Source organism: Centrocercus urophasianus, unplaced genomic scaffold (assembly GCF_019232065.1).
Source record: "Centrocercus urophasianus isolate 14NV4802_14NV808 unplaced genomic scaffold, USGS_Curo_1.0 seq_41, whole genome shotgun sequence".
Lineage (NCBI taxonomy): Eukaryota > Metazoa > Chordata > Aves > Galliformes > Phasianidae > Centrocercus > Centrocercus urophasianus.
The window spans coordinates 4,194,642-4,215,805 of record NW_024884989.1 but is presented as its reverse complement, the minus strand read 5'-3'; the positions used below and the strand labels follow the sequence as shown (position 1 = coordinate 4,215,805).

General features: G+C 52.7%; 2 protein-coding genes across 2 annotated transcripts in view; one reads left to right on the top strand and one right to left on the bottom strand.

Moving 5' to 3' along the window:
* Positions 1-15,358, bottom strand: part of UBE2O (ubiquitin conjugating enzyme E2 O) — a 49,747-nt gene extending 34,389 nt beyond the window's left edge. The window contains exon 1 of the mRNA XM_042833210.1: positions 14,987-15,358. Coding sequence (XP_042689144.1) covers positions 14,987-15,358 — 372 coding nt within the window. The remainder of the gene's footprint in view (positions 1-14,986) is intronic.
* A 4,856-nt stretch (positions 15,359-20,214) lies between these two features.
* On the top strand, positions 20,215-20,992 carry AANAT (aralkylamine N-acetyltransferase). The gene is made up of 3 exons (XM_042833425.1): positions 20,215-20,371; positions 20,448-20,602; positions 20,687-20,992. The coding sequence occupies exons 1-3, from the start codon at positions 20,215-20,217 to the stop codon at positions 20,990-20,992; spliced, it is 618 nt and encodes a 205-aa protein (XP_042689359.1).
* The last annotated feature ends 172 nt before the right edge of the window (positions 20,993-21,164 follow it).

The window sequence follows — 21,164 nt, the reverse complement described above, 5'->3', positions numbered from 1 at the left end:
AAAAAAAAATTCAAACCCTTTACAACCAGCTCATGCAAAGTCTGGAATGCTACAGAGAGCCCATCCTGAATTCAGTGCCAGCATGGACACCCCGTGCAGCATTCATCCCTGACAAACAGCAAAGCCACTCCCCTGGCTCACACTGCAGATGAGTGTGTGAATGCTGCTGGGACAATGCAGCACCATTGCATCATTGCCCAAAAAAAAAAAAAACAAAAACCCACCAAAAACCCCTCAGCTGCATTTTCTATTCACTGATGGAGTTCCAATTATGCCTCCCTTACAGAAGTGCTGTATTGGCTGTTACAAAAAAGGCATGGATCCTACGGAATCCATCTGAGGGCTCTGAGAGCTCTGATTTCACAATGGAGTTCCTGCCACTGCCGTGCTGTTCCACAGCTTTTTAGACAAGAAGGGAATCCAGCACTTGCAGAATGGCCGGGGGAGATACAAACATCTCCAACCAGAGCTGAACTCACTGTTAGTGCACCCTGCAACACGGCACCAAACAACCTCCTGTTCCCTTCATTAACTGAGAAAACCCCCAGGGATTGGTGACAGCAATGACGTAACAGAGACAGGGCTGAGAGAGCCTTCCAGAGCCTGACTTCACACTCCTGGAGCCACATTTGATGCAATGATAATTGAAGATGACAAACCTGGAGATCTTTGCTTGCCCCATCGCTCAGCTGAGCAAGCAGAAAGCCCCACTGTGTGGCTCTGCAGTCACAGAGCCAATGCTGGATGTGACACAGAAGCCAGATGTCCTGATTATTATTTTTCCCTACTAAAGTCCACTGAATTTCTATTCTAAACATGCTGAAGGTGAGTTTAGTGCCCCCCTGTATATGGGCTTTAAGGGTAAAATCTTTTATGCCTGCAATAGTCCTCGTCAGCCTGGTGTCCTCTGGATGCAGAACATGGGCAACAATAAGCAGATTGCAGGACCAAGGTGTTCAGATCCAGCTCAGGGTCCAGAAGGGCCCCACAGTCTCCCAGGGTCATCAGGCACCTCTGGGCCAAGCAGAAGACCTCCTGTTCTCTAAGAACATCCCTAAGAAGCATGCCTCTGCCCCTGCATTGGGATCTGTGCTAAAAGCATTCCACTGCCCCTTCGCTAACAGATCTTAGAGGCAAGAGCAAGGGGGGGCTGACTGTTAACAGAACTCAGCACGTAATTATCCTCCCACAAATGCCAAAGACAGCACATAGCAGGTAACACCACCTGGAAGCACCTGTAAGATGTCTCAGTGCAGAGCTCGTTAGGAAGGATGCTCAGATAGCATCGGAATGCATCACATTTGACTCAACAGCTCTGACAAATACTGTGCACTTAAAGTGCATCTGTCCCCCTCCATCCTTCCCAGCCCTCCTTCAGCTCATTGCTCAGGCTGAGGTTTGGGACAAGCCAAAAGGGTTCAATTTAAGCACAGTCACCAATTCTGGAGCCTCTCTCAGGTGCAGCTCGCCAGCTGTGAGCAGCTCTGCTGAGGGTGAGCTTATAGGAACACTCCAGACAGCATGAGCAATAGGCAGTAAAAGCCTGCTTGCCTGAAGTCAGCAGATCTGCCTCCAAACACATAGAGAGGTTATGTTTTTTTTCCCCTTTCTTTAACAAGAAAAGCATTTGCCTTTCAGAGCAGAACAGCACCGACTCCCAGCACAGACACAGAGCTCCATACCTGTGCTAACAGCCTCTTGGGGATGTCGTCACCGGGAGGGAAAAGTGCTGAAGAGGAATGATGGAGCTCGTCAGCTCCAAAGGCACTGATCCCCATCCTGGCAGGGCTCCAAGAGGATGCTCTGTACATCTGGATGCTTTCACATCTACACACCCAATAATAACAGTCTGGAGAACAAATAATCAATGGCCACCGTCTGCAAAATACATTTTACCTTCTTAAACCAAGTCCGTTATCCTTGACAGGGAGCCCCATATTTCCTGGAACTGTAATTCACTCCATGTCTACTTCCTACAGTGACTTTTTTATGAGGATATATCGCCGTGAACACATGCAGGGAGAAAGGCAGCATTTTGCTTTAGCACCAGCCTGTTATGGGCTGTACATGTGATGTGCTCCTTGCTTTAATGACTTCGGTTATCACAGAGGGCTTCCAGCCCATCACAACTCCAATGAAACATTGAGCCATAAATGCAGCTGGAGTTTGCAAACAGTACAGCAAAACACCCTCGAGATGATTGAGAAAGCTGTGCTGTGACGGCTGGAGAGGTGCTCTGCTCCCTCCTCCTCTCAAAGCCCAGGTTGGACAACCTCTGCCTGAAGGCCATGGGGGGAGCAGCCCTGGGAGCCCTGCAAAGATGGGTAAAGCTGGCTGCAGACTGCAGGGCACCCAAGAGCCACGTGGCACGAAGGTAGCTGAGCCTTAGGCAGCTGTATAGGGGCCGTCATTCCTAGTGAGAAATAGAAGCTGTGTACTCCCTCAAAGCTGCCCCTGCTCATTGACTACCACTGTATAGCGGTCAGATGTGGCATGATCCCTACGAGGACGTGCAACAGCCCAGACCAAGTCAGCCCAGCCTCGAGCAGGATGCTCCATGCTCACAACAGTGCCTTTCCCCAGAGCCATCGCCCAGCTCTGCAGCCTGCACATACACACGCATGCAGCTCCATCAGCCCCTCAGGGTCAGCTGGCTCTGGGATGGAACATGGAAGCCAGGAAGGAACCTGTCCATCATTACACAGCAAACAAGAAGTCAGAACAAAGCATTTCACCTGCAGGTAAACACTCTGCATAGAAAACTCAAGACACTGTCAAGATTAAGAAGCGTGCCAAGCATACACAGAGAAGGCAGTAAAAAGGATTTTTTTTTTTGCCTTGCATATGGAATGACATGCTTTGTTCTTGGTAGAAACTTAAAATGAAAAGCACCTGATGCAGCAGAAAGCCACAGCGAGAGGCCTTCAGGCGTGAGCATCTGCATGACACACAGCCAGCCCTACAACTGCTGCTGACAGGCATTCCTTACCTGCGTCAGGATTGTGTTGGTACACAGTGTACGTGGCACATCATGTACCTCCAGCAGCTGCACCCAGCATACAGAAAGCATCGCCTCCAACACGCAGCACTATTCAATTCACCTGTCCTGAGTCATATCTTATTCCCTGCAGCTCCATGCTGGGCTCACACTGCCACGCATGCAGCATTCCGTTATCAGGTGTTTAACTCACACCTCCACTCCTTCAACCCATGGCCTCAGGCACTGCCAACACAGATTTGGACAGAGGGCACACAGTCAGGGTGCCTGACCTGCAGCCTTCAGGACCGCGTGCCACGGCCATTTAGCAGGGCTGATGCTGCTGCTTAATTAGGTTTGCTTAATGAGTCATATAGAACAGTGTATATGTAAGAACAGGATTCCCATCAGCGTGAGGATCTCACTGGATTATCTAGGTGAAACGCTGCCTTACAATGAAGTCTCTTTTTCATTCTACATACTTAACTCTGACCTACATTCCTCAGCTCGAAGCTCGAGGGAGGCCCATCTCCAGCACTTCAGCAGGGATGGATGGAGCAGCCATGTGTCTCTCCAGATCCAACATGTGGAAGCTCCAGGAGAGAGCACACAAAGCCACCAGGTGCAGATCGGGGCAGGCAAAGCTGCAGCCTAACCACAGCCCACTGGCAGTGATGCTCAGAGCCCGAGGAGCCCGGCCAGCCATTTTGCTGTGCAAGGTGAAGCTGCAATCAGATTTGAGAAAGGCAAAGCCAGGCGGCTTTGGGACAGGACAGCAGCTCCAACCCTAAGCTACCAGGGCTGTAATTAGGGCTGCATGCTGAAAGGAGCAAAAAAAGGCAAGGAGAAAGCAGCACAGCTCTTTGACATAGTGGTTCTCCTAAAGCCATGGCTGCTGGGGACAAGGCAGGTTCCCAAGGGAAAAGCCCTCAGCTGAGGTCCCCTCGTGTAGAGAGCACCTACTGCCCAGCAGTGCCCAAACTGAGGGTTCAGCTCTGTCACCCAGAGGTGGTGCAGACAGCTGTGTGCCAGCCTCAATACATCTGCTGTAAACTGACCTCATCTCTTCACTGCTACCTTCACACCTTCAGATAAGACAAGGCAGTTTTTCAGAACCCACCCCTGCATGGGTTGTGCTGACAGATGTCTCTATTGCAGACAGCCATACAGTTCCCCATTCTGAAAACTGCACTTTCAAGCCGTGGGAGAATGGCAAACACTGCTTTCCTGGGTGAAATTTTAAGGAAACTGACATCTGCAGTCCTCAAACGGAGCCTGCATCTGAATCCTTACCAGATCTATGTCCTTCAGGGAAAGCACATACATGATGTTTCAGCCCCAAATATGGAGTTCCTCCTAGCTTTCAGGTCACTCAACAAGCGAGGCTGAGATGGGAGCACAAAGATGGGAGCTCGCAGTCATTATGTGGTGGTGTGGCACACGTTGTCCATTGGTGCCTGCATCTCCTGCCCTGGCCACGTTCCAGAACCTTGGTGTCATGGCAGTGTCACAGCTACAGCACCCTGCAGGAGTCAGCACTGCTCCTCCTTGATAGTCACAGGCAGAGCACGACTTGGGAGCACCTTCAAAAGTGCCACGGGTTTTGAATATGGAGAGATTTGTTACCAGCCCCTTCCTAGCTCACCTAACAAAGCACTAACATGCACAACTGCAGGGAAACAAAAGAGTACATCTTCCTAAAAACAAGTTGCTGATGTGGGTGGGAGGAAAACAATCCATAGGTCTGTGAGACATCTCAACAACTGCTGGAACTGAGCACCAAGAAGCCCCTGCAATAGCAGCTTCTTACAGCCACACAGGTGTCAGCAGAGGGATTTCACCATTGCTCAGGGCCTGGGTTCCAATCACAGACTGCATGTTGTCACTTGTGATTAAAAGCTCTTCCTTTTCCCAGTCTCTAAAGCAGATTTGCCACTTTGCTAAATCACAGCCTAGCTGACCATGACGAGTGCCCTCTATTCTTGCGAGCCTAAAAAAAACTTCAAGGCAGTGTTTAAATGAGGTTTAGACAGAAGCAGCAGCACCAGCTACACACACACACCACTAACCTTGTGGTGCTCCTAGCAGGGCCTTATTTTTACATGGGAACACAACAAACATCCTTTGTTTTACTCTTCTTCAAAATGCAGATAACCCCAACTGCTGCACTTCCTGCCCCCTTCTAGCTCACATACCAGTGCTATTCACTAGTGGGAAGACCTAAAAACAAAGCTCAGTGTCACCCCCCAGTCTGCAGTGGCTGCAACAAACCTGATCTTACAGCACAGCAGGAACCAGTTGAGCCACCAGCCAAGAACCCTTCCTACCATGCTCAATAGCAGATACAGGTTGGACAGTGATGCTACACACATCAGTCTGTGCCTACTCCTTGATCTTTTGTTCCAAGCCTTCATTTAAGCACTGCCAGCAGTACAGACCACAGGCAGCCACCCCGTGCTGAACTGGAAAGGAGCTACGTTAGCAACACAACTGGGAACAAACTGCACTCTGCAAGGATTCCTTTGCTCTCCAAAAGAAGTGGGATGGACTCTCGCTTTGCTGTCATCATCGCATCCACAGCACCAAGCAGATGCAGATGTTGAGCTGCACAGCAGGCTTCAAAGACTTCACAAATGCCTCCACAAAAGGCCTCGCCAGCCCAAGTGGGGTGAGCACAAAGATCCCAGTTCCAAAAAGAGCTCTGCCCACTGTTTGCTGCCCCAACCTCACACTTACCCTGAGCTGTGTGAGAGCAATGCTCGGAAGCAGCACAAGCAGCAGAGCAGAACCTGCTACCTCTCCAGGCCATCATCTCATTCCCTCGAGGATTCCTCTGACAGCAAACACTTCTCAGTGCCAGATTAGAGGAGATTAAGATAAACTCAAATTAAACCACCACGAGAGAAAGTTCAGGTTCACGTCAGTCACTGCAGGCAGTGAAGCACACAGCTGGAACTGCGGAGGCAGGTTGGGTGGAGCAGCTCACCCATAGGCTATGGCCGAGGAGGTTAAATACACCTTGTCAAACCCAACACAGGGCTCTCCAGCAGTTTCCAATCACATTGAGAAAAAAACCCACTTGTTTTTGCAGTGAGCACTCACTTTGCAGCAAGGATGGCAGCGCTGGCAGCTCTCAGATAAGAGTATTTTCCCTACAAACCTGCAGGGCTGTACATGTGCTAATCAGAAAGGCAGCTGTAATCTGAAAAGAAAAAACTGCGTGGGGCAAAAACAAAAGAGGCTGAAGCAGCACCGTGGGAGAGATGACATTAAGTGTGAACACACAGTGTGTTTCCACCTGAATGGCAATTAAAGAGGAGAATACACAGCATTAGTGCAACGCTGACACTCGTGCCACAGTCACTGTAAGATATAACTCTCCATTATTTTAATCATTGCACAAGAGCAAATGGATTCCAAATGGTAATCAGTGCTGACAGATGTCAGTCTGGTACTGAACCGTGTTACTGAGGGTGGAAAAAGCACTGGCACAACATGAGTAAGGAAGCCAGGAACCTGGCCTGGGTTTGTTCTGGATCTCCAAGCGTCAACACTGGGGAGGAAGGGGGAGAAAAAAAGATTCCTCCAGTTAATGGTTTTATAGATGTGTTACAGTGACCACATCAATTAACAATACTTGTGATGCTTACCTCCTATAAATTATTAAGCTTCCTCTAAGATGCCTACCAAAACAAGAAACATGAGAGCCGATGGCACAGTGCTCTTGTGAAATACAGAGTGCTTGTAATGGAAAGCGTGAAGTTTTCATCTAACTCGGATCAAGGCAGCCCCAGGTGAGGAGCATTAATGCCATCCAACGAGGTCCTTGAGCCGACCAGGGCAGCAGGAACAGTTCTGCTCAAGAGAACCAAACGAGACAGCTCTGTCACACAGAACTGAACAGAGGAAGCTTCCAGCCCCACAGTACGGGGGCAAAGGCCAGCACAGCCCCACGTGCCTGGGGGACGAGGCAGCGACCGACTCAGCAACACAGCCTGAATCTTACTGTCAAACCTGCACAGTGAGAGCTCACAGCACTGGCAGCTGGTAACGCCGGGATAAAAGCATCAGCTGCTGCGTTGGACAGAAACTTTAGCATCCTTTATTTCTTAAATCCAGGAACCCAGGTATCAGGTGCTGGTATTTCCTGCACGGCGTCACTTTTACTGTGGGTAATCCTGCAAGGTGTTCTCCTCTCTCATGTTTCAGGAACATGCAGTCTGTGCATTGTCTGGGAAGCAGCCTGGTTCATCCTGTGAGGTTTGCTGCAGTTCAGAAAGCTTCCACGGTCAGAATAAGCAGGGTTTATGTTCATCACTCCCACACTGCATGAAGCACAGCTTAAGGAGGAAGCATTCAATGGCACCACACCTCGTTAGGAAGAGCTTCCCAAGCTCTGGAAAACCAGAATGCAGCCCGGCCTGCTCTGACAGGAAGCCAATGAATCATCCACATCTGCAGGCTTCAAAAACAACAAACCCAGAAGTTTTCCAAGAAGGACGGATTCCTCCCCTCCCTTCAGCCCTGCTTTTCTGCTTTCACGTGAACTCTGTGGATCATTCACTACGAGGAGACATTGCTTCTGCATGGGAATTTACACAGCCAGGCCCTACAGGCTTCCTGGGGCACGAGGACAGAAAGGCTTCTGACAGAAGCTGCTTGACTTCAGGACAGAACAATCTGAAGAGCTGCTTCATTTAAAGCCCGTTACACAACCACATAGTAACTCTAAATTTAGAAAATGTGGCTATTTTGTCTCAATTCTAACAGTGTTTCAAGGAACTTGGACTCGAACGCTGAACAGAAGCATGAATATTTCCTGCAATAGCCATGAGAACTCTTCACTTGGATGGGATGTGCATGCTACCTTCCAGGGAAAAACAACTTCCATCTTCAACAGCAGTCCGAAGAGCAAAGCCAAAAGATGACTGCATGTAGGGCCCTGCTGGAAATCTGATCAACCCTGAAAACTCTTGGGCAGTGCTTCCTGCACGCTCACCTCCCATTCTGAAAAGCCAGATTTTAGGGGAGCAGCCAGAAGGGCAGCACAGGCAGTGCAGCAGTGAGCAGAACTCCCCTGCGAGCAGCAAGGAAGGCAGCTGCTGGGTCAGGGCAGCTGAGGAGTGAAGCTGGGTAAGGAAAACACAAAGGTGCCTCTATCTGTGCTGCTCAGGTTCTGTGCCTGTCACAGCACAGCTGCTGTCAACAATTTCAGTGTGGATCTAGCACTTTCTGGCTGTATTGCTTTCCTGCAAAATCCTCACAGTTTACAGCATTTATACCCAAATTAACTCCAAAGCTGCTGGGTTACCCATCACTTCACACACCTGAGGAAACAAATCAAGCCTGAGTCCCTCAACAGAAAAATACATAAAATGCCAGCCCGTTTCCAAGCGTTCCATTTCACACATTCAGAATAAGCCATGCATTATAGTTTGCGGTGAGAATAGTTTGTCTAAATAGACACCTCAGTCTATAATTACACTGAGGAACATCAGAGGTCTTCCCACCACCCATACAGCTCATGCTCTCCAGCCCTGCTCAGAAGGAGTCAAACGGAGAAGGCACGACCATAGCATCAGCAAAGCAAGGTCAGGGCCCAGCAGCGCTGATGCAGGTGTCACCTGGAGGCACTGACAGAGAAAGTTTGTCACCTTGCCAAGGCACACCTCCAGGGGCACTGCCACATCAACGCCAGGAAACGCTTTGAGGATTAAAAACGCTACTTACTCACTAAGTATCCTTATCAGCAGAGGAGCAGGGCTGGTTCTTGAAACAAAAACGATTCGTATGCAAAATTCTTTTATTCCCGCAGTTGTATCCTTTCAAGAGTAGGTAAAGAACCCTGAATCGGCTGAGATGGAACCAATTCCAGCTCTCCCCGAATCAGCGTATTTCACATGAAGCAGAAGGCTCAGCCATAGACAGGAGACCGCACTGCTGGTCGCTGCAGCAGTGATGTGCATGCAAGTCCCAGCTCGGGGCTCCAAACCGCTGTTAGAAACCTTCAGCTCCCATCCCTCAGCTTCAGCAGCACTCTCCCTCCAGCAGCAGAGCAAATTGCTGTGCTGGAGCTGTGCTGAGTGCAGCACCACATGGCACACCGCTGCAATTTTGTGCTACAAAATGAAGGCTGCCTAACGGAGCGAGGGCAGAGCCGCCCAGCTCCTCCTCAGCTCAGCAAGAGGCTCTGAAAGGATACTGCTGTAATGCAAACTGAGCAGGCTCTGCTTGTTTAATTGCTGTGAGTTCAATCTCTCCCTGCCTGGAAGCTTCCTGATCTGCTCTCCTGCACATCTCTGCCCTCACCTCCCACAGCAGCAATAGTGCTGCCCATCCACTCACCAAGAGCTTCAGCACCAGCTGCTGAGGAACAGGAGCAGAGCTTTGGCATTCCCAAAATGCCCCCAAAGCTCTATTGCATCCCACCAGGACAACGCTGCAGGCACACCTACACCCCCCAGCTGTCCACCACCCCCTTGCTGAGATGCAGATTTCTAGGTGAGCCATGCTCCAACACACAGCATAAGGACATCGATGCCATCCAGCTTACAGAGCTCCCCAATAAGCTGAACCATGATCACAGAGCTTCTTTGGTACAGCACAAACCTCAACAACACAGAAGGATGAACAACTCATGCAGGTAAGGACATTTCTCAAAAAAAAAAAAAAAAAAAAAAAAAAAAAAGAAAGAAATCAGTGTACAAAGATGCAGATTTCTTAGCTTTAGGATCAGGCCACTTACCCACTGGTTCTGGTCTCAGCAGACACACCATGCAGTCAGGGAGCAGGGCTGCAGCTGCAACTGCTAATTGCTTTCCTCTCCATAAAGTGGAGTTAAAGCCTGCACCACAAAGGGCAGAAAACCAACACAGCACCACCTATCTTTTCCCAGCACAAACATCTATCCAACGCAGTTTGATATCAGAGTCCAGCATCAAGGAGCACATATCCTTGCTACACCAGCACATGTAGAAGATTCCTGCCTGGTTTCCAGTTTCCATTTGAGCCCTGCTCTGCCTGCTCTCAGCTATGCTCCTTTCAGCCTTCCCATGCAGGAGGTAAGTAAGAACCACCTGAGATGCACTGAGACAAGAACTGCCTTCACCCAGTCAGCCCAATGACCTCAAAGTTAAGAGAAAATGGAAAGTGCGTGGAAAAAAGCCCCAGTGCCACCACCATGGAGCCTCTCTGCAGGTTTTTTTGTTCCCAGACACAGTTAGCATCCTCCTACCTCACCACAGCCCTGAAGACCTCTGGAGTGGCACGCACAGCCTGCACAAGGCCGAACCTGAGCTACGCATTATGCACTCCAAGCACCACCACATAAAAAGAAAAACCCACGTTGTCATCTCACATCTCAGCTCCAGGCCTTGCTGGCAACACCAAAAGCAAGTGTAGAAGCTTCAGCCCAAAGCAGCAGTTTGATGCTGATGGTGGGAGGTAAGGAGTGTGCAAACAACGACGCAGGTTCCTCCCAGGGAGCGTTTAGAAAGGTGTCACTGCCTTCAGAGCCCCTGAAATCCCACAAGCAATTAAACAGTCACAGGAGAAGAGGTTCTGAGCTTCACAGATGCCAGTTATCTCCCAGCACCAACACTGATGCTGAGCATTAAAAATAGTGTCTTTGCTCTGAGGAGAGAGCTGAGGACAGCTGGCATAAGCAAGACCTTGTCCCAAAAAAACATCCGACAAGCTTACACCACTTAACTTCAACACAGATTTTAGCCAAAAAAAAGGAACTTCACAGAGTTGCTTACAGCCAGGTCCCTGCAGAAGCCTCTGCTGGAGCTGCACAGCTTATGTGAAGGAGAAACTTCAGGAGAAAGTCACAGCAAAACGCCTCTCTCGTTCTCATGCAGGTATCTCAAAGCCTGGCACGGGATCCAACTGGATCCTCCTGAAGCTTTTAGTGCACCTCACGTTGTGTGCCAGTCCTAAGAGCATTACCAACTGAGCTGCCTCTTTCCCTTCCCTTGTAGCTAACCCAGCACATTGGGAGCGAGCGCTGTGAGCCACAGCACGGTCTGCTCATGGGAGAGGCTTTGTCCATTTTAAAAATAACACTCCTGATTGGGGCTGGAAGAGCACTAATTAATTGCTGAGCCCAAATTATCGCTCACCACACACACAGAATAGCTCCACACAGTAACAGCACATACTTTTGTTGTGCAGCAGTCCATTTTGCAGTAAAATATTAATGATGATCCCCAAGCTGATCTGGCAAGCATCAAAGAAAGCAAAAATTCAACTCGAGAGTACATGACCTTGTGATGAGCACTTGCAGGCAGAACCATCTGACGTGGCTCCTGTTTGATGCAGAACTACACCAATTCCAGTAAGCCCTTTCTTCCCTCCCATCTCTAATGGCTACGGATGTCAGGTGGTTTCAGAGCACCCCCGGGAGACTGACTGAAACATCAGATGCAAGAAGAGGGTTGGATACAGCTTTGCAAGCGATACAAACCAGTGCTATCAGCTTGTGGGCACTCAATCTGAGTGCTGCACTGAGCAGCATTTGCTGCTGACTCTGGAGAAGGAGCTGCACCCACACACAGCAGAACTGACTCTTGTCACCTGCTGGACCCTAAGCGTTCTGCATCACCGTGCTTTAGATAGTGGACACCTCGATCATGTTTAGAGACAGAAGGTTTTTAAGGCTCCCCGTGCTCTCATCCCGCAGTTGCAAGGTGGTCAACAGTGAGGACTGGTGTCTGGTGCTCACGCCAGGCTGGTGGTGGCTGCAAAGGGACAGAGAGGTGAAAGCACAGCCCTTCAGTGAATGGGAGCATCCCCTTCTCCCGTGGGATAAATACAAAAATCACAACTCCTAACTTTAGGCCAAAGAAGTGACTGCATGACAGGATTCAGACAAGAAGTACTCACGCAAATATTGAAATTGTGTGGGAATAACACCTTCAGAAAGTTCTCCTGCAACCTGATATTCATATCTCAATGTTTGAGGTCAAGAAATCGCAGCAGTGGAGGGTGAGAAGGAACAGAAGGGCTGTGTGGGATGAAGCAGAGTTGAATTCAGACTCGAGGTGATAGCAACAGAACAATTCCAGCTAGCGAGCTGATCAGCCATGGGATTTGTGCCTGGGGAGCCTCAGACAGTTGGAACAGGGCTGCAAAGTGAAGCTGAACAGACTGAGAGCCATCCATACCAAGAGCTTTGGAAGTTAAATATTCCCAAAGACCCCATGGGGTCCCTACAGGCTGCCACGTAAACCAGAAAGCGCTGCTGAGACGCAGCATCACACCTGGGTGCTGCCACAAGCAGTTCTTCCCCGAGGCAGAGAGCCGAGCACAAGGCAGGAATTCAGCAGCCTGCCCTGCCGAAGGCCTTTTGATAAGGTGCTGAAACACAACACCTGCACTTTCTGCTTCTCCCATCTGCAGTAGAGGCGTAGCTGCCTTGCACAGGCTTTGGGAAAATGAAAGGCAGAGGAGAGCAGTGAGGCTTCCAGGTGAGGGGCAGAGGGAGGAAGACAGCAGCGTTTTAAAGCACCCTATGAGCCTCACTGCTACCCAACCTGGCCAAGCACTTCTGCAAAGAACCCAAAGGCAGCTCAGGCGTGCAGAAGGAATATAACCTGCACCTGAGGAACTCTGAAATTAAAATCCAGCTGGGTCTGAACCTCTGCTCATTTATTATAGAAGTCATCAGGTGCTCCCAGCAGTCAGCAATGCAACTCCTGAACAACACACACATCCAGCACTGCGGCAGCACCATGAAGATAAGCAGGGTGGCTCTGGAAGCCAGAACTGCTCTGCAGGTTCGCTGTGTGACAGGATTGGGGTCAGACAGGACATGGCTGGCACACCTCTCTGGAAAGGGAAATGTTTCCTTCCAGGACTGTCTGGGTTTTACATTACTTGGCAACAATTATTTCCCTATGCTCTGAATTGGGAAAGCAGCCGAGGAAGGCAGGAAAGGAGAAGAGAGAGAAGAAATCCTGGCTCCTTTTTACTCACGTGAATGTCACGATGCTGCTAATGCCTATCAGAACCAAAGGCTCAGAAAAACCCCTCATTCAGGCAGAAGAGCCAGTGGGCCTTTGTACCAAACACCAGCTCAAATTCAAGAGAAAGCTTCTATTACTTATTAACATCACGAATCGTGAGCTGTGGTTTAAGCAGCAGCAGCCTGTCTTCCACATCCAACAGGAGAGAAGAAAAGCATTCAGCTTCTAAAGGCAACAGTAACCACGATTAGCTTACATACTCCTTAGCTGAAAAAAATAATTCCTGCCCCAGCAGCTGAAAGAAAACACAGGAAAGCTCTCAGATCATCACCCAGTTTGGGTACACAGAGCAGCTTTTTGGATGGCAACAAGTGCCCTCTGCCATCCATGGTCTGGCTGCACCAGGACAGGTTAACATTCCTGAAGACATCAAACAAACACACAGCCAAAGCTGCTCGAGAGTCAGAGCTGCAGCCAGGAGATGTACCTGCAGACACAGCTGAGAACAGCGGCCACAAGCCAACAGACCTCAGGCCCAGGACATCCACGTGGTGCCCATGGTTTGCTCCCCACAGCCCACACAGGGACGTCAGGCTTACCTGGTGCCATAACGCAAAGGGGCCGGGCAGCAGACAGCCAAAAGACCTCACTTACCACCACGAAATGGCAAACCCCATGTGTTTCCAGCAGCGTCAGGTTTGTTTTTAGTAATCCCACACTGCAGAGCAGCTTGTACACAATGCCTGGCAATTTGGTTGTTGGGCAGCTTTTCAAATGGAAAAATCAATACGGTAAGTACACCTGAATTCTTCAAGCACTCAGGAAACTTCTCCCCAGGGTCTATTACCTGAGTGCAGAGATGCCTACACAAGAGCAGCACGACCACAAAAAAGAAAGAAAAAGGAAGAGCATTTATTTATGTAACTGCCTTCTCATCCCCCCCAGCCCAGCTTTCCCTAATGCTGCACAAGGGCACAGCTATCCAGCGACCAAAGTCAGAATGAGCACTTTGGAGTTAAGGAATCCAACACCTAAATCCATGTTTGCTCCCCCAAACTGGGGTGGCCTTGGATGCTAGCAAACACACTCCACTTTGGGCCAACCTGTGCTGCTACAGCACACAGAATTTGTATTTGAAAGCCGTAGTGATCGAACTGTGGGAAAGAAAAGGCTTTTTTTTTTTTTTTTTTTAGATAGAAACACACAACACAGCAATATCTTCCCTTGATGCCCGTTTTCATTTTGCTTATCTCCAGCTGGTCACGTGTTTAATGACACTATCACCTAAATATAGCTCATCCTGCTACCGCTCACCATCCTACCCATCCCTGCAGGACCACCGCACGGCTCCTGCTTGCCGTGCTGAGCTGCTGGAAGGAGGCAAAGCAGAGGGCCCGGCAGCCCCTGTGTGTGCCTCCTGCCTCGCTCAGCACAACACCCGCGGCTGGCAGCCCCTTTGTGCTCCATCTCAGTGCCCCTCTCTCTTTTGTCTCCGTGCTGTCGGGCTGCGTGCAGCAGGGATGCCCCAGAAACATAGAATAGAATCAGTAAGGTGTGGGAAAGAGCTCTAAGATCACCTGGTCCAGCATCGCACGTTACGTCCCTAAACATGACATCTACTCTTAAGCGCCTCCAGGGACGGCGACTCCCCCACCTCCTCGCACAGCCCATTCCGTTGCCTCACCGCTCCTTCCGAGTGCAAATCCTACCGCCCAACCTGCAAACCCAGCCCCGCAGAACGCAGCCGGAGGGGCGCATCCACACAGCCGGAGGACAGAGATCGAGGTGCAGCTCAACCCGACGGCGGCACAAACAAGAGCAGAGCCACACGGCCGCGAGCAAGACACAGAGCTGCCGCGCGGTGACGGACAGACGCCGCTCCGCGCACACGGGAGGCACCGCTCCGCATCCCAGCGGGCCGAACGCTGCACCCCGCCCTGCGGGCCTCTCGCACGTCCCCCTTCCCCAGCCTTCGCACAGAGCCGAGGCCCGGCGCAGCTCCACGTTCAGATCCCGACCCTCCGGCACCCCCCCACCTCACCTTGGTCTCCTTGACGTGCTGCTTGATGCCCTCCGGGTACCACTGCACCCTCACGTAGCCCCGCCGCAGCGGACTGGCGCGGCCCTCCTCCGTGCCGCCCGCCCCTGGGCCGCCCGATTCCGAGCCCCCCGAGCTGGCTGCTCCCCCCGCTCCCCGGCCGCCGCCCCCCGGTGCCGCCGTCGTCGTTTCCTCTTCTTCCGAATCGGAGTCTTCGCCGTGGATGAGGCGAACCAGGCCGAAACGCACCGAACCGCGGTAACGGCCGGATACCAGATCGTGGGAGAAGAGGAGACGCTGCGAACCGCCCGGAGGAGCCGAAGGGGGTAAAGGCAGAGCGGGGGCCGGGGTCGGGGCGGCGGGGAGCTCCGCCATGGCGCCGGGCTGAGCGGGAGAGCGCGCGGCCGCCGGCACGGGCTGGGGGAGGGGCGGGGCGGGCGGCGCGCGTGAGACGTCAGGGGGCGGGGCTTGCGGGGCCACGCCCTGTGCGTAGCGACGCTGTCGAGGCGGGCGTGGCCGCTGATTGAACACGCCCGCGAAAATGCCACGCCCATCAGGTGGGAGGGGCAGAGCGGAGGGAGGGGGGCATTGAGGAGTGACGTGCTCTCTTCGCTCCCATACATCGCGTCGGTTCCTATTGTGACCTCCCCGCTCCTGTGCGGGACATTCGGAAAACGTATGGAATCCTCAGGCAGATCGGTTATGAGGCAGAAAAAAATAATAAAAACCCAGGAGCAGCGTTTTCCCTCTTTTCATCCTTCCCAGCGAGGAGCTCGAGCTCCAGCTCAACCAATGGGCTGCAGCTTCTCAGTCCAGAGCTCCTGGAGGAGACTGGAGGAGCAGCGCTTGGATGTTGTGCACAGCACAGCGCTGCGTCCTTCTCACAGCTCCACAGACATGTTTCCAAGCACGGCTACGGTAGCGATGCTTCTCATCATCCCTCCGATGCACGTTGCAACACTGCTAATGAAATACAGATACGGGCAATAGGCACGAACCGGTGCGCAGATGGAACTGCCCCTCTTCAGAGCCATTACAAGCTCTGCTCCGGACCCACCAAACCCCTCAGACCCCGTTTCTTTTGGGCCCGGTTCCGGTGCGTGGGGCGCTGCTGCCACCGCGCGGCCGCTGCTCGGTGCCGCAGGGTGTGTGCGGGCCGGCAGGGAGGGACGGATGGATGGGTGCCCTGCTCGGGTGCACGGATCTTTGCGGCGAAGCCAGAGGAAGGTGTAAAACGGGACTGGCAGCAGTGCCTTCAAAAGACAACGCTGCAGCTACCCCAAGCAGCGTGACCGCGGAGCACCGGGACAGCCGGGAGCAAACAGAGGGAGCGAGGAGCCGCCGGGCTGCGCTCACATCCTCTCTGGGGGGAGAAGCCCATCCCCACAGCGCTGCTCTGAAGATGCTGAGTGCTGCTGCACGGCGAGCCTCTGGTGTTGGCCCTTCGCAGCTGGAGGAGCAGACAGAGACTGAGCAGGCTGCTCTCTCTTGCCATGGTGCTGCCTTCAGTTGCTCTGAAATGCCATTTCTGAACAGCAGAAAGTTTTTTTTAATGATTACTTTTGCTGATACAGAATCACAGAATGGCCCAGGCTGGAAGGGACCTCAAGGATCATGAATCTCCAACTCCCTGCCACATGCAGGGCCACCAACCTCCCCATCTAATACCAGACCAGGCTGCCCAGGGCCCCATCCAACCTGGCCTCAAAAACTCAGCAATGGACAGGGCATCCACAATCTCCCTTGGCAGCCTGTTCCAGCACCTCACCACTCTCTCTGTAATGAACTTCTCCCCAAATCTTCCCTCCCTCAACTTCAAACCATTTCCCCTTGTCCTGCTGTTATCTACCCTTTCAAAGAGTTGATTCCCCTCCTGTTTATAGGCTCCCTTTAGGTACTGAAAGGCTGCAATGAGGTCACCCCACAGCCTGTCTTTGAGGGAGGTGCTCCAGCACCCTGATCATCTTCATGGCTCTCCTCTGGACCCTCTCCAACAGCTCTCTGTCTTTCTTGTACTGGGGGCTCCAGACCTGGACACAGCACTACAGATGGGCCTCACAAGAGCAGAGTAGAGAGGGACAATCACCTCTCTGTTCCTGCTGGCCACCCCTCTTCTGATGGAGCCCAGTTGTTCCCTTTCCAGGAGCTCACGCTTGGGATAATCCCCATTTGGTTACACTAACAGGGACAAATACAGCTGGCTTCTCTTATCCTGCTCCTCGTGTAACAACCCCAGGAGCAGCTGGGGGTGCACACAGAAGGATGCATTACGTCTTTCCCTGTCCAAGCCCTGCTCTCCCTGCCAGCTCACCCCAAGTACGCAGCAATCAGCTAAATCAGCTTTATCCCCCCGCAGGCAGTCACACCAGGGTAAAGAAATCAGCCTCAGCTGCCTGATGGGATCCTTTGCCTGCTCGTCATCTTAAAGCCTCTCACCTCGTCTTTCATCATGGTTATAAACCCCTTAGAACTTCATCACGTGCTCCATAAATAACAAATATATAAGCGAGGCTCTGCGTGTGGCTGCAGCCCCATCCCTGCTGTCCCACGGCTGTGAGGAGCCGCAGGATCAGGCTGGAGAGGAGCAGCACCAGGTCCCCATCCCCATCCCACAGCCGGTAAGCCCAGCGTTTCTGGGACCTGGTGGTCCTCATGGCCTTGGGGATATCTGGTGGCCTTTGGGTTGCTGTGTTGTCCTGGGCTATGGGGAGTTGCCTCAGAAGGGAGGGAGCTGGGACACTGAGCTTGACTTGCCTTGGATTTTGGAGGTGAGAGCATCTCTGCGGGCCATGCAGATGCTTTGGGCTCTGTAGTGCACAAACACAAAAGGAGGGGACAATTTTACAGTGTGTACTTTGGGTGCTAATAGTACATCTGACATACGGGGATGTGGAAAGGAGCCACAAGGTGCCCCGAACCTTAATATAGCCTGGGTCATAAACAGCTATAGAAACATGCAGGAGGCTGTGTTAGAGTGGGAGAGACAGTTTGATGGAGCTGGGAGGAGAGGGGTTTCCTCCCAACTCTAGCTATCCCTCACTGTGCGCCCAGCAGCCATCTCAGTGTGCACATTCCCTGCATGCCAAAGACCTTTGCATGTGCAGGGAGCTGAGGAGCTGAGCAAAAAGCAAAAGCTCATTTCCAGAAAAGAAACACAACTCCACCAGCCCGCTGGCTGTGTGACCTGGGCTGCCAGAAGTGCCGGAGGGGAAAAGATTCAATGGGAAGGAGCTGAGAGCAGGCTGCACCCCACAGCACTTCTGCTCACGCTGGTGTGTTGGGGTGCTGAGAAGTTTCTATAAGCACAGGGGGCGTCTGAGCCACCAAAGCCTGCTGCAGAGCCCTGATGCAATCAGGGGGTGAGCAGATCTGAAAGCAAGCTGTGAATTCTACAAACATCACAGCATTCCTGCAGTACTGTCTCATTTTGCTCCCTTCCCATCCATGGGAGCACGAAGCACTCATTCCTAGCACGTGTTGGTTTGTCTTGCGCTTGCCCCTTGGCAATGAGAACTGGCACAAGGGATGCTAAATATTTCCCCTGCCCCTGACACCCCTTGTGCCCAAAGAGCACATCCACTGCTAGCCCAGCAATCCATTGAAAGGGAATCACAGCAGCACCCCATCTCACCACTTCCAGCACCCAGCCCTCAGCCTTTCCAGATGGAAAATTCCCAGCTCGCTTTGGCTCTGCCCTGTGCAACGCTTGTGCTGGTAATGCTTTTGTTTCTATAAATCCTATTAGCTGGAGGCAAGCCTATAATTAGCAGGGAAAGCCGGCACCTCTCAAACAATAATCAGAACTGACCTGGCTCCATGCTGGCTTTGCTGTGAATTGCTTTGAATATTGGCTGACTGGTGGCTCCCGCTTGGCTGGGAGCTGCTGCCACTATTCCTGCCCGCAGGCCAGGACTGCTCGGGTTGCACTTCTCTCTGGGTTTATTAACTTGGTTTGATTAGGCATGAAACATGAGGCGGATTTATGACACAGAATCTGACCCAAGCAGAGGGATCTGGCAGAGATGTGTAGGGTAGGTGGTGATGGATGGGACAGAGCAGCAGAGACAGTTCCATGGGCCATGGGACCCATAAGGGCTTTTTGGGCAAGGCTGGGGCTCTGCTTTTCTTTGCAAGGGAACACTAGAGGACTGCTCTCCTGAGCAAACTTCTACACAAGCATTTGCAGAGTCCGATCCCACATCTGTTCAGCAAGGACACCCTGACAGCACACCCCCAGACCTCCCAGCCTTTGGGGTGGTTGTGACCACAGGCACTGGAGCAGCTGCAGATGGGCTCATCCTGCCTGCTGGCCTATCTCAGCACGGCCATGATTTAGCCATAGGATTTACCCCCTGAGCAAGCTGGAAAAGTGAACAAACCCCCCAGCAGCACAAGCATGACACAGAATCACAGAACAGCCAGAGGTAGAAGGGACACACAAGGACTATCAAGTGGAAGCCCTGGCCCCACACAGCACCACTCAAACCCTACATGTTTCTTTACAAGGAGAGTGGTTTTCTTTACAAGGAGAGTGGTTAGGCCCTGGAACGGGCTGCCCAGGGAGGTTGTGGATGCCCCGTCCTTGGATGTGTTCAAGGCCAGGTTGGACGGGGTCCTGGGCAACCTGATGTGAATGTGTGTGTTTGGTGGCCCTGCTAGGCAGGGGGGTTGGAACTACATGATCCTTGAGGTCCCTTCCAACCCGGGTGATTCTGTGATTCTGTGATTCTGTGAGAGCAGTATCCCAACACTCCCTGAGCTCTGGCAGCTCAGTGCCATGCTTGCTGCCCCAGGGATCTGCTCCATGCCCAGCACCCGCTGATGCAGATCCTTTCCCTAATCCCCAACCTGATCCCCTGACGCAGCTCCAGGCTGGTCATCTCCGGTGCACACACAGCACCGATGTCACCTCTGTGCCCTGGACAGGGACAAGACGCCCAGCCCCAGCTCCATCCCACTGTCCAGACCCCTGGGGCTGGAGGTTGGCTACTCATGCCAACTCCCAGCGGTGACAGCAGGGTTGCTGTGGGTGGGTATTTGCTGTATCTATACCCACACATGTATATATAGCTAAAGGATGGCAGGCAGCCTAATCCCATACATGATCAACAGGTATTTTCGACAGCTAAGAGCTCAGGAAGAGATTGGCTGAAATTAAAGGTGCCGTGACACCGCTGGGGCCCGGAGCTGACAGAGCTGCCCCGGATAAAGGCGGCTGGGAGCAGAGCGGGATGCCGGTGCTCAGCGCGGTGCCGTTCCTGAAGCCCACCCACCCTCAGGGCCCACGCCGTTCTCCCGGCCGCCAGCGCCGGCACACGCTGCCTGCCAGCGAGTTCCGCTGCCTCAGCCCCGAGGACGCCGTCAGCGTGTTTGAGATCGAGAGGGAAGGTAAGGAGCTGCCCACCCCCCCCATCCCGCTTCACCCCGGAGCCGGAGCTGGGAGCTCAGCGCCGTCCCCTTCCAGCCTTCATCTCCGTCTCCGGTGACTGCCCGCTGCACCTGGATGAGATCCGCCATTTCCTGACGCTGTGCCCGGAGCTTTCCCTCGGCTGGTTCGAGGAAGGGCGCCTGGTGGCCTTCATCATCGGCTCCCTGTGGGACCAGGACCGGCTCAGCCAGGTAGGAGCCGGGCCCAGGGTACGCGGAGCACAGACTCGGGTTGCCCTGCACGGCCCCGCTAACGGCCCCGTTCTCTCCCTGCAGGCGGCGCTGACCCTGCACGAGCCGCGGGGCACGGCGGTGCACATCCACGTGCTGGCCGTGCACCGAACCTTCCGCCAGCAGGGCAAGGGTTCCATCCTGATGTGGCGATACCTGCAGTACCTGCGCTGCCTGCCCTGCGCCCGGCGCGCAGTGCTCATGTGCGAACATTTCCTCGTGCCCTTCTATGAGAAGTGCGGTTTCAAAGCTCTGGGTCCCTGCCAGGTGACGGTGGGCACGTTGGCCTTCACTGAGATGCAGCACGAGGTGCGGGGCCATGCCTTCATGCGCAGGAACAGCGGCTGCTGAGCCCTGCAGCCCAGTTACGCACCAGCCGGGGGGAGGAAGAAGGCAGGGAGCGAATACTGTGAGCCCTCTCCACCCCCACCTCGGCTGCACATCTTTCCCTGCTGGCCCCAGCCACAGCTCCCTGCCCACACATCTGCCTTTTGGCCAAGGGATGAGCATGGCCCCAGCTCAG